At 48.0% G+C, this 16,428-nt stretch overlaps 1 protein-coding gene across 1 annotated transcript; it reads left to right on the forward strand.

Moving 5' to 3' along the window:
• The first annotated feature begins 1,988 nt into the window (after positions 1–1,988).
• On the forward strand, positions 1,989–16,345 carry LOC146139888 (fibroblast growth factor 4-like). Its single transcript, XM_083392142.1, has 3 exons — positions 1,989–2,994; positions 13,350–13,456; positions 15,160–16,345. Exons 1-3 carry the CDS (start codon positions 2,265–2,267, stop codon positions 15,361–15,363), a joined length of 1,041 nt encoding a protein of 346 aa, XP_083248268.1. The 5' UTR covers positions 1,989–2,264; the 3' UTR covers positions 15,364–16,345.
• Positions 16,346–16,428: the final 83 nt, after the last annotated feature.

Genomic DNA, 16,428 nt, shown 5'->3' on the forward strand with positions numbered 1-16,428 from the left:
GAAACGGGAGCCGGGAATAGCCGCAGTGGCCTCTTGCCCGAACCCCCTGAAAAACTCGTCGCGTGCGACCGCCTAAATTCGACTTTTTCTTTTTGCTTACACGACCAGACGGGTACAGGGGTAGGGTCGCCCCTCCCACAACCCCCATCCGCCTACCCCCTTCCCCGATATCGAACAGGGTGCGCCATCGAGCGGAAAGATGGCGATAGATAAAACGAGACACAAGCGGAGGTTACAGCGGTTGAAGGAACGCCCTGCGTTTAGCACGGAATCGCAGAGTTTTTCATGCACGTTTGGCAATAATGCTTTGTTGACACGCAGCAGAGGCCTTTTTTCTCGTGTTTTTGCGCAGGGGAAAAGTAATTACCCTATATAGTTAACTAGATTCTTTGCCGCTGGGCCGTATTGGGAGAAGGGTAGATGATACTTGCTTGTGCAGAACAAATGCTGGGACCCGTCCAAATGCGGGTCTGTTTTGTTGTTGTGTTGTTCTGCCGATAAAAATTCTTGTCAGTGCATTTCGACTCGTTGCAGCGCATTGGACTTTGCTTTGCGAAGTACTTTTAGGGGGAACTATAGAATGACGATTTTTTTTCTTTGTGCGTTTATCAGTGTTACTTCGTTCATTTCTTTGTGGTCGCATGTACTACCAAAAACGTAATCATTGTTTTCAGTTAAATACTCTTTTTCGTTTTTGTCAAATGCTCTTTTCGTTTGAGGGCCAATTTTTAGCTGCAAACTAAAGAGATAAATATTTGAAAGCTGTCACGGTTTTATTTACTTTTCCAAAAAAAAAATTTGGGTGGGGTGGGGTGGGGGGGGGGATTTGCATGGCACGCGAATGCCCCACCAGGTTAAGATTGCAATCAGAAAATCTGTTAAAAACAAGGAGCCGAATCCATCAAAACAGAAAGTGCTTGACCAGCAGAACAGAGCGGCGACAATTGCCGAGTGCGTACAAGAAAAACCGCTCCGCGTTGGCTATTTAAGGGGCAAGGTTGGTCGAATAATATCGTGGGCCGCAGTGGGCGGGTCGCCAGGCCTTTGCGTGACTAGCTGGACCTAATCCGAGCCATCCATCAAAAACCGTTTGGTGTGTTTTATCCTTTTGCGAGCTCGCGCCCACGTGATGTGCGTGAGAGAGAAAGAGAGGCCGACTGACCAGCCACAGCCCTCGGCAGAAAAGAAGAGAGCAATTTTCCTTTCTCTCGCAGGTCTTAGAAGCGGGGGGGAGGCCTCGATTGGCCGCCCGGGGACGCCAAACAATCAGAAGGCCTGGGCTGCGCCGTTGGCGACAATTTGTGCTGACACGGAGGACGGGGTAACAGGGGGATCGGAACGCCGCTTGATTTTGACACATTCACCTGTGGGCAGTTTCGGGCTAGGGGATGATCTGGTGCATTTAGGGTCTTCAAAACAACTCGAGCTGCTTGCAATTGTTGCTACTAGTTTAGACTGCTTATACAATTGTTATTTAGTGTAGGCCAGTTGGTTATTTTACAGGTGGTGGTGGATTTTAGCTTTTGCGTTTTTGCAGTTACGTCAGCACGAGCGATTACGTATCGCTTATTTCGGTCGCGTGTGTTTCTGCTGTTGTAGCAGTGTTTGGTGCGGTTGACATCGCAGCGCCAAGGCGATCAGGTGTCACGCGGTCGATAAGATTTTGCGTTCTGATGCGACCGTTTTCTGACCGGGGCGATTGCGGCAAAGAGAAGCAGCGTTGAATGGAAAATCGAGGCGTTACGCAACTGCTGTGTCGGGCTAAAGTAAAATAAAATCGTCGGAAGCGCGTAATCTGTTATCCGCAGTGTAAATGTTCGCGCTATATCTGGACGTTTACACAGAACGGCGTGGCAGTCTTTCTTCCCGCCCGCAGTATTGTAATGACAGTTTATGTTGGTTCCGCGTGTCTGCGAATATGTATTGTCGGCCAGCGGTCGCTATTGTGTCTAAACGTAAACCCTTGAATCGCAGCGCCAAAGAAGTGTCCTCTAAGCCGTTCTTTTCTAACCTCTATTTTCCTTCTCGTGCAGCATTAAGTGCCCTCGCGTCCGCGCTTTGAAACCCGAACTTTCGACCACAAATTTCTGGATATATAAGCGCCAGTGCGAGAAGATCCGCCCACACACCGCCACAGCGACGAGCAACGACGAAACGCCCCGCCGGAATCGCAACGCCGAAATCCCGCCGAAGTACACAAATGAGGTCGAGCTCCTTCGTCGTCGGAAAATAACTATGTTCGCTTCCCCCAAGTTGCCAGCACCATGCTCACGATTTTCTCAACGTGCGTCACAAAGCTGCTGATCGCCCGCCCCGCCGCTGCTGCCAACCGTGACAACGTGACGTCAAACAGACGTCATCGACCGAACGTTCGCATCAACGCATTAAGTTGCGTACTCGCGCTCCTCTTGTTACTCGCCTGTTTTTCCGCCGCATCCTCAGCACCCGCATATTCCTCCACTAAAGGACTTCTAAGAAGAATGGAGGCCAGGAGCAGCGATGTTCTCCTGGAGGAAAGCCAAAGCAAACGCCTTCACCAAAAATACGATGAAGCAGAAGCGTCCCTGGCGACGCGATGCCGATCTTGCCACAGACTAAGGACTATTGGCTTGGACGTGGAGCACGTTCTCCTTAACGCAAAGGACATCACGACTTCGCCCAAAGGACATATGCTCCGTAGAACGCTGCGCCTTTGCAAATCCCTTACTTATCAACAGTACAGGTTCGCCTGCATTCGATCCGACTCCGGGCCGATTGTTCCCTCCAACACCTTAACCGCCGAACCTCAACACGACGACCGATTAGTGACGTCACAGTCAGTCAGTGACCTCGCTGTCGTGACGTCACCGCTGCGCAGCAAGCTCCTGAGCAGGCGAAGACGTTTTTTACCCGCCGGCGACCGAAGGAGACGCCGGCTGTTCAGCAAGACCGGCTTCTTACTTCAGATTCTCCCCAACGGAAAAATCCGAGGGACGCAAAGGAAAACACAACACAGTAAGTCGCTTCTATTTAATTTAATTATTTTTTATCTAAGATTGTTGGATAACTTTTTTAAGTGGTTCTTTTGGTGCGTAATTTATTTTCCAAACGGAAATGGTGCAATCAAATGGCTAGATCGCAATTTTTGTAAAAGTTACCCCCTCTTAGCCCGTTTAACCTCAAATGTTGTGCGCTAAATCGTGCGAGGCGCGAGTTTATGGACTTGCAACGAGCCGCGTCTAATTCACTCGCGCTAACATGCGAGTTTAAGTGCTTGTAGTCGAATTACCCAATAGTTGGTTTTGTGAGGGTGAAATTGCGATCATTCACGGGCATGTGAACCGTGGCCTTGTGGACAGAGTCGGGAAAATCATTAGCTTCCGTTCGCGGCCCTTGTTTCGATCAGAAAAACACAAAACTTGCTCCGCGGGCGCCTGAGCCTTTACTCGCCCGACATGGGTATCTTGTTACGTCGTTAAGGACGCTACTTCAGTTCGCTTGCCTGCCCTATGGCCAACGTGTAAAACTGCAAGTCGAGCGGCGCGCGAGGATACTTTCGCAAGGCCCGAGGGTTAGGCCAGTCCGGCTGACCCCTTGCTTAGGTGATCTGCGCGTCGAGTGTTTACTTAGCTTTGGGGATAATTGGGCAAACAGAGTTTCTCGCCTATTTTAAGGCTCTCACGCCCTGTAACACCCTTCAGATTCGCTCCAGCCCACGCTATAGGCCACCGTATAACAAGGGGCGGTCTTGAGGACAACTATAATGCTGATTTTGCGTGGTCATCCTGCGGGTTAGGAGATGTGTTGAAAGGAAGGCGCGATAGGCCCAGGTGGGGCGGGCAAATCAAAGTCTCGACAAAATGCAAGTAAGCACCCAGCGGTGCAATCGCAAGCAAAACAACAAGGCGTAACGTAGATGCTACGTGACCTCGACTGCGCACAACTGCGGCTTGCAAAACCCGATGACTGACGAAACGCAGTCGAACCGTTCTCAGGCCATTTTTTTTGTAAAAACACACAATTTTGTCGAGGCGAAAACGAGTTAAGCGCAAGTGTCTATAGATCCACCTAATGTTGATCCCGGTGTGCAATTTCTCTTTTTTAAATTAATGTATTCAACCGTTCTAAGGCCATTTTTTAGGTGAAAACACACAATTTTGTCGAGGCGAAACCCGGTTTTACAGTGCCTAGATCCACCCAACGTTGATCCGGGTGTGCAATTTCTCTTTTTTTAAATTAATGTTTTCGGGCACAACGCCAAGAAATCGCAAATTTCCACTGCCATGGGGGGCAATCATTTGCCGCCAGACACCGATGTTGGGCCGGATAAGGGCAAGAAGCCACTCGGCGAAGACACAACATAGGCATAACTCATAATTAGCAGCTATTTTTGCCACTGAACGTCGAACCCTGCTTTCTGCGCGCAGCGATTTGAGATAAATTTGGCGTGCCGCTTTCCACGGCCGAGCGGGTTCCCTTTGTCGGGCGTCTTAGGCGCTTATGGGATAAAGATTCGACAGCGTAACCCGCAAATATAGCTGCATTATATTTGGGTTAGGTTTCGGCTCCACGAGTTTCGTTTCTTTTTTTTGGAAGCTGCTACAGCGCGATGCGGTTTCGGCGAATTTTTTGCTGCGGGCTTGAAGGCCCCAATGTGGAGAAGGCGCGGTCGCTAAATTACGGCACAGCCCTGCCCTGGGAACCTCGACGGTCCTGGGTAATTGATAAAGCTGGAGGGCGTGGGCAAAGTAAAATTATGGGTATTTCTCGGGCAATTGCTGTTCGACGACCTATACGGTACCCACAAGCATGCGTCCCATTAGGCCGCACCTTCTCGATTAAGAGCAATAACAACCAGATTGCCCGCTTTATACTAAAGGTGGTGCAGCCGTATACAAAGTAGGATATGAGAATATTACACAACCATTTATCTCTAATTTTGTTTGAGGTAATCCAATCATTGCCGCGCAAACAAGATTTAAGCTTTATGTAAAAACACTCTTTCGCGCAAAGTTTACGTTTTCGTTGAAAGCTAAAGCGTCCTCTTTCCACACTTGACACAAGAAGAAGAAAAAACCTTTAATCCCTTCCAGGGCCCCACTTTTCCCAAATCCGGTTTAGTGAAGCGCATTTTATTCGAAGTGCCCAACTTGCATCGTGGACACAAAAAAAACGGCCGGGCCAAGAACAACAACAAAAACTCCCTCCCGCGCTGAAAATGCTCGCGCAAAGCTGGGCCGAGCGGGTCGCCGGGGGATGATCCCAACAGCTGATCCCTTAACGCAGAAGCAGCGGTTCATCTTCCCGGTCGCGTGTAGCGAGTTTCGTTGGGCATTAGTAGAGGGCCAATGGGCGACGGGACCTTTGAACCGGCGGGCGGGCGCGAACATGAAAAGCCGCCAACTCTCGCACGCTAAGTAATCGATATGAATTGCTGGCCCGGGCTCGCGCGGCGCCTGGCTTCGTGTAGGTGGGTGTCCGGGCCCCGGCAAATCTCTGTGGGAAAACGCCATCCACGCTCGTGTTGGTTTAGGATCGGCGAAATGCCCTGTTGATTTTCAATGGCGGAGCGGCTGTCTGATCTAGCGGACAGGTTTGACTGATGATCCCCATCACCCCCCCCCCCCCTCCCCTAACCTAGCTCAGCCCGCGCTGGGCTTAATCAGCGCGCCCAAAACAAGGCGGGCGGCGCTGCCTTTGCCCCCTGACTTTCGCACGCACGCACGATCGCCGACCAGCCAAGAGCGAGAAAGTTCAAAATAGTTTTTTTTTAATTTAGTATGAATCTAAGCGCGCAAAGGTGAATCGTTTAGTAAGGGGGGTCAAGCTATTTACTTCTATTTTTTCACAAACTTTGGCATTTTAGTAACACACTCTGATTACCATTCAGACTTCGGCTACAGATTTTATATAGAAATCAACTTACAAATATATTTATTCCGTTTAATGTTAACCCTCTCCCGCAAGACAACGGCGCTATATATAGCATCTCTGCTGTCTTAGCACTATTTATAGATATTTATCAAATGACCATAACACCAGCAGCCCACCAGCGAGGCGACTAAAACAACGCCGACGCGCTTCGCTGTCCACTGTTCAGTCATAATGGCCCTGGATCATTATTCACATAGAGCGCTAGAATTCCAGAGTCCCGCGGTAAACAACCCTACCAAATCCACAGCCGGTAGCGTGCCCAAAGTGCTGCTGCTTCTGCTGAGCGATTGAAGACGCTGTGGTCTCGCTGTCGCGATAGTTGACATAAGGCTCGCGGCTACGATAATCTTTTCGGCCGGCGGTGCGATGGGTGACAGTGGGCGAATGACTTCTGTGTCAACATGACGTGAGAAGGGACCGCGATGCGACCCCCTGCGGCGCGGCAAAGGCGGCGTCGATCCGCGCCTGGGCACACGCCCAAGTCTAAAAGCGAGCACGCATTTTTTGCCCCGCTATTGTTACCGAATGCCGACGCCTATCGTATGCAAAGCGGCTCCAAAAACCAAAATCGCCAAAGTTGAATCAGCGCGGATCGCGTTGCTTAAAATTAAAGGTCGTTTTTCACATAAAAAATGCTCTTCCGTGTTTTAGCCCAAAGGAGTTGATCATCGTTTAATCGACCCGCAATCAAGCTTGTGTGTTTAGTGGTAAAATGAAACTGCACAGTCAACATTGTTTCGCCCATCTTAAAAATTACAGAGTCTTCAAAAAACAACTACAGGATACAGAAACAATTAAGGACAACCGCTTTCAAAAAAATGTACTAATAGGAGCTAAGTAATGGCATTATATTGCATGCTCAAGTTCGGCATTTTGAACTTGATCACAGTCCAATGCGCGCAAGGTACGATTTTCGCTCTTCGCGTTTCGTTTTGTTCATAAATATCGTAGCGTAAAATCGGATTGGCAATACGCTCGATTGCATAATTGCGCTATTAACATGAATCCCTGATTGAAGTGAACCGGCAACTATGTGAGTTATCCTCGGTTGCGTGCGATTAAATTAGAACAAGATGGACTTTTCTTCTGGTTTCGGTCTGGAAAACCCCTAGACTCACAATAAAAGTTCAAAAGCCTAATAAAATCACTGTATATGGTAAATACAGGCTTGGGTTAAAAACAATAACTATAGAGATCCAGTCAAACTTTATTCAGGCGAACTCACCAAATATAAAAAAGATATCAACAAAACGACAAATACAATCTGTTAAATATAAAATATTTGTATAACATCACTATAGACAAACTTTCGTCCATCTAAGTTTCAATGTGAATTTTTTTTTAAATCCACTCTAAATAACTAAATCACTGAAAGCGAATGCAGACTGGGATGTGAATGAGCGTCGTCCAGAACCCGGCCAACACATCAGCACTGCAGGTGTGTCGGCATCGATTTGCCAAGAAAACTTGTTTTTCGTAAATAGACTTGCTGCCATGAGCCGCCTATGGTGAGGATGAGCAAATATTTGTCGTTCCGATCACGCTAGCGTCGCTGGAACGAAATTCGGACACGTCCAAAACGCCAAACCTTTACAATTTCTGTTTGTGATCTTATTTTGGCTTGTCCAATTTATACCACATGATAAAAAATGCATCACAAATCTTGCAACCTGTGATCAATTTAGGACGGGGTCAACTGCGTGGTTAAACTTATATTAACTATACGAATTTTTTTATTGGCGACTTAATTAAGATAATTCGATTGGACGGGTTAACAGTCAGTAAAAGGTGCATTAAGAGTAGACTGTTAGCAGTAGCCCAACCTTGAATGTTCTTCCGACATCTAGGCGTTGGGGCAACGGCAAATGTACACTGGCGGTGACGACCCAGTTTCTCGGCACCCTTGTATATTTGCGAAACATTGCGATAAACAGCTTAACGGAAGATAAATGGATTTGGAACTGGAGCGGCGGTTCGCCCAGCAATATTTTTGTTGGCGACCTTTTAGCCCCTTTTTCTCTCCCCCTTTGCCGCGTGGCGACCCAAAGAACCCCAGAGGCTCGAAAAGCCGCAATCTAATTAAGTGCTGGCGCTGCCGGGCTGTTTAAAAAAAGCTCGTTTTGGTGAAACACCACTCTACGTTCAAGCCAAACTTGGTTGCTCGCAATGGCTGGTTGCTTTTTAATTTGCGCGGAAATCATTTGGGGGAATTTACACGGCAAAATAGCATTAGGTCAGGCACGCTAATATTTCAGGCGAACATCACACAACACTATAAGCAAATAGATTGAGGAATAAGCAGATTTTAGCTTTTATGCTTTTATGTAATTTCTTGCTATTCGCGTCATTCGTGCTGAGCGCGTTTTATCTTTTGGTACTTTTCATCAAAATTGGAAAAAAATCTAAATTCACGCGGCCCCAACACAAAAGAAAAGCGAATTAGAGTGTTGTCGAGGGCGAAAGGGTAAAAATAGCCCTAAGTCGTTAACGGGAAATATAACTCTTGGGAGATAATGAGTCATTCAGAAGGCCGAGAGTCCCTGCTTGACCTTATTCCCGTATTGGGGATCGCGCAGCTCTGACGTCAATGGTGACGTTGCACCTGCTCCTTTAAGAAGCAACCTACCCTTCGAATATCGACTGCCGTTTCATAATTACGTGTCATAACTCGAAACCGCTTTTGCGTTTGCGGTTCTTGACTTTTGTCTTGAGAACGTTTGGCGCAAATAAAGGTTCGGGCGAATTCGCGCAAATCCAAACGTAAAGAAGAAAAGTGGCCACTGCCTACGTAAGCGAATGGGCGAGCCCCCAGAAGTGGCCCATGAATAATGATATGACAACCTTCAACGCATAAACGCGAGTTCAAATCGCACTCAAGTACCGACTTTGTGTTATACAAATCCCGCTGTACGAATTTTGAAGCAGGCGCTTTCTCTTAACTGTAAAAGAAATGCTCTGCTTTGTACAGGGCTATGTTTTGTATGTTCTGGTAATCTCTCTGCCCGAGAGCGATCTTTAAAGGCGAGTCTTGTGCTTTGTATGGTTCCAGGGTAGATTGCATGAAAGGTGCCATTGCAACAGCGCTTTGACTGTAGCGTTTCTATAGCAGCAAGCAGCTAAACCCGGGCAAATTAACATTCCTTTAAGGTGTTTCTGCTTGCCAGGCGCGGATTTGCAAGACAAAGGCAACTGATAGTATTCAAAGGCACCTTGTTACCGGTTACCACAACAGAGCTAAAAATAGCCGAAAATTAGCGTTTCTTTTCGCGCGATAATAAAACCGTTAGGCCTCGAACGGCGACACCGAATATGGAGTTGTTTCGCGGCCTTTGACAAAACAACACGGATGATCTATTAATGCCAGCTTAAGCCGCGTGCTCACAACAAAGGCGACTCGACTCACATGCAGGCCGCCCCCTGAAACTGAGCCGGCGCGGCGCCCAATCGGCCCAAACACAACACCACGCGGACCCGGATAGTTTGTGTCGCACACACGCCGCTCTCGTTCGCAGGTAAACGATGAACCGCGTGGGGAGCTGAGAATGTTTGCACAGCAAAGACGACTAGGCTCATCTGCGTGGTTTTTACTTTGACCCCGATGATTTCGGGTAAACTCGGCGGACAAAGGGTGCTGTTGCCGGTGAAAATATAACGCCGATGTCGGGGCCTGTTTTGGGTCATCAGGATTTTCTTTTCGCCCGCTGACTGACAGAAATGACAATTGCAGGCGATCCTGCCAAGCTGGGGATACTTTTGGCGCAATGTAACGCTCAGGCGCAGGGTTAGGGAACGCGGTGCCACAATAATTCCCACGAAATTCGCCTTTAAATATACGCGTCGGTCAGTTCGAGCGTCCAGCGCGCTCGCTGTTGTCCCGACGCTCAAGGGGTATACCTTTGTTTACGTCATAACAACTATTAAAGTGAGGCGTAACGTAATCGCCGAATCGCCGCCGCGGTAAGCCGAGAGGACGTAATCGCCGGAGCCCGTCGGTGAGACAAAGGCGCAAAGACAACACTACAAGCCGAACAGTGCTCGGCCTGGGCATAGCCGGGTATATCGGTTTCAGTTGTGAGCGACCGCTGACCAACCGAAAAACACAGCCAAGCATCCCTTCTCCCATTTCTGTTGGGCTGTTTTTGCTGGGTAGGCGACCGCTGGCGAATAGGTAAACACGCGCCCTGGCAAGCGCTTGCTTTAAACTAGGAGTAGGCGGGGGCGAGGGCCCGTGGCCCCGGGTATTATCCCTTACGGGCATCGGCGGCCCGGGCAGACGCACTACGGTTTCCGGCGGTGCCCCTGGGAAAGTGGTCCCTGTTTGTTTAACTCATCACGAGAGCGCGGCCTTGCTATCCTTAGCGCGATTAGTTGCTTGCTTGCGCGCACGCCACTGCTGGACAAGCCAGGGGTCGGGGGGAAATGTCAGACAAGGCGATCGCGTTAATAGCGAGCCTTCAAACGCGGCATGCACAGCAACGACAACACTCCGCAAAGCGGCCTAACCCGCGAGAGCTGCTGGACAATAGAAACTGCGGCCTGGAAGGCTGTTCCTGCTTGGCATACGCGCGCGTCTTATGCTCAGCTAATGGTGTCGGGACTGTCGCGAATACAGATTCTAAGCCAACGGTTTGACATTAGCCTCCAGCTGTTGCGCCCATTCGCCTTGCAAATGACACGCAAATTGAATTAAATGCCGACGAAAATTACCCGAAATGATTCACGAGCGACTTCTCTATACGTGTTGTTCGTTTGTTTTCAAGCCGCGAACAAGGGTTAACATTACAGGTGGAGTCTTATGTGGTGGTATATTGGTTTATAATTAAACATTGTTGTAATAAATTAGGAGAGTGTAGATTAGAACAACGGTTTCGCTCATTTGTTAGGTCGCCAATGGCAATGCAACCCAAACTAATACAAATCTCTACAATAAAAAAAATTGTTTTCGTAACTACCGGGAAACACTGATTCACCATCCAACGAAAAAACATATATCTTGAACGTTCGTAGCTGCCTAGGAAAACAATGAGAGCACGCGTAATAACAAACTAACACTGACATGAATCACTTTCGCAAACAAAAATATTGTGTTATGTTTTGCACGTTTTTATGAAGTGAGGTTAAAATTAATAGGTTTTAAGACAACTTAATTTTTCGCGTATATAGCCTCGGAATTAACATAAATCATAAGCTCCCCGAAAACTACCCTTGGCAACCGCACAGTAAAATGGTGGTTTAAATATTGCAACTCAGTCTCGCTTAGGAGAAACACCATCCCTCTACAATCTCCCAATACCATGGGTCCCGACGAAATGTCGCGTGGCAACATTAGCCGTTATTCCCCATTAGCGGTCGTCGCCCGCGGTCGCTGCTCGCGCGACCCTCGTTTCACTGTGACGTCACTAAGGGATTCGAGACACTTTCGAAATCCCAGGTGCGGGATCCCTGTCAATCGCGAGCGAGGCGTGAGTGAATTAAAATCGACGCGCCAAATTGAGGGGCAAAGTACAGGCTTCGACTGCGTTAACCACTGCGTTCAATAATAAAGCGGATTTTGAAAGGTAATTTGACCTTGTCATATGTCCCCAAGTTGCAGAATAGAACTTGATTTCTTGTCCGATGTCAGAAAATAACGTAACGAACCTCTATAACCGAGGCGTTAGGGGTGTTTTAAAAATCCATCAACAGAGTTCTAAATAAAAAAAAATGTTTTTTATGTTGTTTTTTTTATTGCAAATGCACACGAGAGTTAGGTTGTGTAGTATTTTTGGGGTTGCTTTTTACAAAGGTTTTCCATTGTAAATTACGCCGTCCCGGGACATGAAGAACGCTATTGTATGCCTTGACGTTTCGGCGATAAAAGGACGTTTCCAATTTCTCTTTAGCTTACATCGCAGCTCGAAAAAAGCGGATAACAAACTAAGCCTCACCGACACAAATTCCTACCGATTGTGGACGGAAAGATTCCAAACGAGAGAGTTAAAAACTTCACGCGAGGATCCCATCGATCTAGCGTCGCCGCGGTCGCACGCATAAGGGGGTCATCCGAATAGGGGCGACCCGTCAGCCATCGACGTCTTATCGCGAGTCGGCCTGTTTGCGATCTGCCAGCCCGGCACCTGCGACCTCGATCTTGGGCCTTGACGGATCGCTTTTAGCTGCTGTTGTCGGCTCTCCATTCCCCCCTCTTCCCTGCAACTGCGTTTTTAGGTGGCGGTCGCGGCCAGAGGGATTATCGCCGCGATTTTTGGTGCTGTGGCGCCTTTGGGGGTTCGTAATGCGCGGGGCAAACAGTGAAAAAGAGCAAGACCGGGTTTGAGCTTACCCGACTTGACATTTAAGTTTACCTCGTCTTGTATAGGAAAACAGCACTTTTTGCCTTGTTACGCCTTGCCAAAGCCTGGGAATAATTTATTTTTGAATTTAGTATAAATAAGGCAACCTAAAGACAAATGCAATCAACATGGTGAAGGCCATTTACACGTGGGTTAAAAACGTCACAATGAAAGTAGGAATGTTAACTAGGTTGGAAATTTTATCTTTGTTTACCTTTTTTTTTTTTTTCTGGCATCAGTTACACTTACTTCCCTATATATCGGTCCAACAGTCCATTCCTCACCGTCAGTCTCAATTCCCAGCTTGGCAAGTTAGGATGTCCGGTATGTTCAAGCGAGTGACTAGGAAACGCGGCAAGTAGACAGCCGGCTCGTCAAAATTGTTACAAACCCCGGGTTAAATCGCTATTGGAAGGGAACGAGAAGAGAATGTCTCTACAGATCCGCCGCTGCGGACACCCGTGCGAGGCTAAGCAGCAAACAATGCGATCTTATCGACGACTTCATACAAGAGCGCCGCGCGCCCGCGCTTTGCACGCAAGCCCTGCATTAACAGTGGAGCGGCAGCGAGGGTCGATGGGGCGCCTGGTCGGCCTGCCATAGGGCGCTGGCGGGCAAGTCCCATAATCCCCGCCACAGTTTTCGCCGCCCGTTTCGCACGCATACGCGCACGGCAAGAATGCGACCGACAGCGACGCTAGCCGTTTTGGTATATAGTTGCTTTTTGGGTTTATTTTTGCTTGCAAGGGGACAAACAGGAACTGTTTCCTGCTGGCCGAAATTCCGGATCGGTCAGCGCGGAGACTGCTGTCTGGCCCCGTAACTCTCACACGGCGGCCACATGGTTCTTGGTCAAAACTGAGACCAGTCAATTTTACCTTAGCCCTCTACGCAGCTTCCTCACACTCAACGTATTGAAATTATATCGGTTTCCATCGATAATATTGCTATACATAGGCTACAGTTCACCTGCAATACCCGAAAAGCGATTTACCTGCACCTATAGCTACTGTATAAGCAACCCCAAAAGATCTCATATTCTAATGTTTTTACATTGTACGTTCGTGGCTTCGTGCTTGCTAACGTCCTGTTTTTTTCTCGCAGCCATAATCGAGATCCAGTCGGTGGCGGCCGGGGGAGTGGTGCGCTTCGTCAGTCCTGCTACCGGAATGTTTCTCGCCATGTCCACCAAAGGGATCCTCTTTGGCTCGGTGAGTTGTGAGAGTTTTCCCGAAAAACTGCTTGTCGCCAAACGCTGTTCGCCTAATCGACGGGAATACAGAGGCACTGATTTTATGTGCCGAAATCCCCTTAACTTCCTTGATGCGACCACACTGGTCAAACACCTAACGGTTGTTAAATAGGACAATGGGGACGAGGGGAACTAATTCAAACAACTTAAGGGTATTTCACAGAATTCTCCACTTCATCTGCAAAAGTTCTAAACTGCTTTTGTATCACAGATGTGCACTATATATGCACATATGAATACAGGATGGGCCAAAAGTAGGATTACAGTTATTCCACAGCGTTGGCTTGGAAAAAGAGGTAGCATTGAATGACCACCACGGTCACCTGACCTGACACCAATGGTTTCTTTTTGGGGGGTGTTGAAAAGAACAAGAAGAACCCCAAAACAATAAATTTACTTTTAGACTTTTTCAAAAAAAAATTGTTTCAAAAGGGATTGCGTCACCTGGCGAAAACGTCCTCCGAAACTCAAGGCAATAAAAAGCGCGCGGCATTTGGCAGGACACGCGAATCGCTTTTGCAAAGTCACGCGACACGCGAAATATGCTGCCAGGGGGCGGAGGGCACCTAAACACGGCGCGGCGCAAGACCCTTTCTCCGACCGAAGATTACGCAAAAGTAACAGGATTAGCGTCGAAGGCCGCGGGCGAGCTTGCGCGCTAATGCGAGCTCAGAGGGGTCCGCGAAAAACATTACAGCTCGCGATTGTAGATTGATGTTTACAAGGCGGCCGCTGCACAGCCTAAGCTGCGTTTGATGTGTATCGCCCGCAAGTCCGACCGTAAATTGTTTACAAGGCGATTTCTCGGCGCGTAAACAGATCGCATCCTCGAGCCTGGGAGAAGGGGCAAAAATGGGTGGGAGGGGCCTTTCGGCGCCGCCCCGATTTTAGGGGTGTTGCAAGCACTCGATGTGCGTGTAAAGGGACCTGGGAGCCGCGGGGTAGCCAGTCAAAATTGTTTTCGAACATGCTGGCAAACAGACTCAGTAGCGCTTTGATCAATCACGGCCATTTTTCCGTTCTCGGCCACTCCCAGTAGTTTCACGGTGCGTTGGCAGCGAGATATGCTAATTGTTTTTCGTCCTGCGCGCCACTGAAGGTGGACCCCTTGGCCCCTCACAGGTCCCCTGGGCCTCTATTACAAAGGAGGGGTCGATGGCAAAAAAAGACAAACAGACTGATGTGTCGTCAACGGCTGATTACGACAGCTGGTGAAATACCGCGCTAAAACGTGCAGTTACTGTCTAAAATACGTGCGGGCCCTTGGGAATAGTTATCTGTTGTATTGTAACGCAACCTAATTGGCGTCTAAACGTTTATACACATGCGGTAATCTGTTAAAGAAACACCTCAAAGGTTTTTAATAAAAGGTATCCTTTTTACGCTTGAGCATTGATCCTAAACACGTCTTACCGCATAGACTATTTTGCATCGCTGAAATCGGTAGCAATAAATACGTTTTCACATGGCTTATACAATTTACTTACTACACACAAACTGTAAAAAAATAGTTTTTCATTAGTTAATGATTTTGAAAGATCCTATTGAAAACTTCTTGGATCGCAATTTGAGAACCACCACGCTATAAGGTGTATGTCGTTTACATAACTCAGCTGAACATCCTAAGCTTCCTATATTTAACAAGATGCTTTTACCTTACAGCACCAATACATCCCGGAGCAGTGCGATTTCGTGGAAGAGCCGCTCGATAATCACCAGTCGACCTACCACTCGTTGGCGCTGCCACGACGGAACCCGGGCGGCAAAAAGTGGTTCGTGGCCCTGGGCCGACACGGCCAACCTCGCAAGGGCAGTCGGACGGCCCAGTGGAGGGACTCTGCCCAGTTTCTGCCCCTCGACTTTTAAGCGGCGCCCTTCAGACGAGGGCCGAAAGGAAAATGAAAAGAAGACGAGACGCGGTCGCTGGTGGCGCTAGAGAGCGACACCAGCGTTGGCACGTGACGTGTGATGACGTGCCTCCTGAGCAACTACCCTCACTGACAAGTTCGGCCCTAAACGCCAAAGGTCCCCGTCGAAGAACCTTTCGAAACAGAGACGACTTAACGGACAGCAATCGCTGCCGCTGTTTTCGACCAGCGATTGCGATTCCCCTTATACGAAATTGCACATCTTTTTGCCCCCACACACTTATACAGTCTTCAATTTTTCAGCGCAAGTGTTTCTTCGTTCTTTTAAGTTTTCGCGCACTCTCTCGTATTACTGTTTTGTTTTTCGCCTTACTTCAAACCGCAACACCAGCTTTATTATTTTTTCGCGTTGATTCAAAATGTTTTTTCTTCTCTTATGCTTTTGTCATGTTTTGATTTGCTTTTTTTGACGTTCGGTGGACGAAAAATCCACCTGATAAGTTATACGGTTGACCGTGACGTCACGCACAGGATGACGCAATGGACTGCGGTCCAAGAAGTTGGCACAGATTTTACCTCGGCACTGCTAAAACCTGTAACGTATAACGAACCGCACATCTGCAGCGTGCTTTTTTCGTTTAACGCAAATGTAGAACGGAAAATGTTTCCCAACACCAATTTGACGTTTCCGAAGTAATATTCGGTACAAACCAATAAACGTATAATATAGCATTAACACGCGACTGCAGCTAGAGCATTAGAGACATTTTTGTTCGCTGGCACAGGTTACCTCTTACCACAAACGACTGCCATGTAATCACCGGTCAACGATTAACGCTTATACCTGCTGCGACTGGCGCAATGAGCAACTCATCTCGCGAGTACCAAGAAGACAATCTACCTATTTAACGCAACGATTTATAATTATTGCCGTGTGTCACCAATGTGTCATTGTTGTTGTTCTTCGTTGTGTTAAGTTGCAAAAGACGAGTTCCAGAATAAACTTCTGGCATTGAGAAAGTTGCGTATATTTTTGGTGCGGCTACAAAGGGTTTTAAGAGTT

Source organism: Ascidiella aspersa, chromosome 6 (assembly GCF_963924565.1).
Source record: "Ascidiella aspersa chromosome 6, kaAscAspe10.2, whole genome shotgun sequence".
Taxonomy (NCBI): Eukaryota; Metazoa; Chordata; class Ascidiacea; order Phlebobranchia; family Ascidiidae; genus Ascidiella; species Ascidiella aspersa.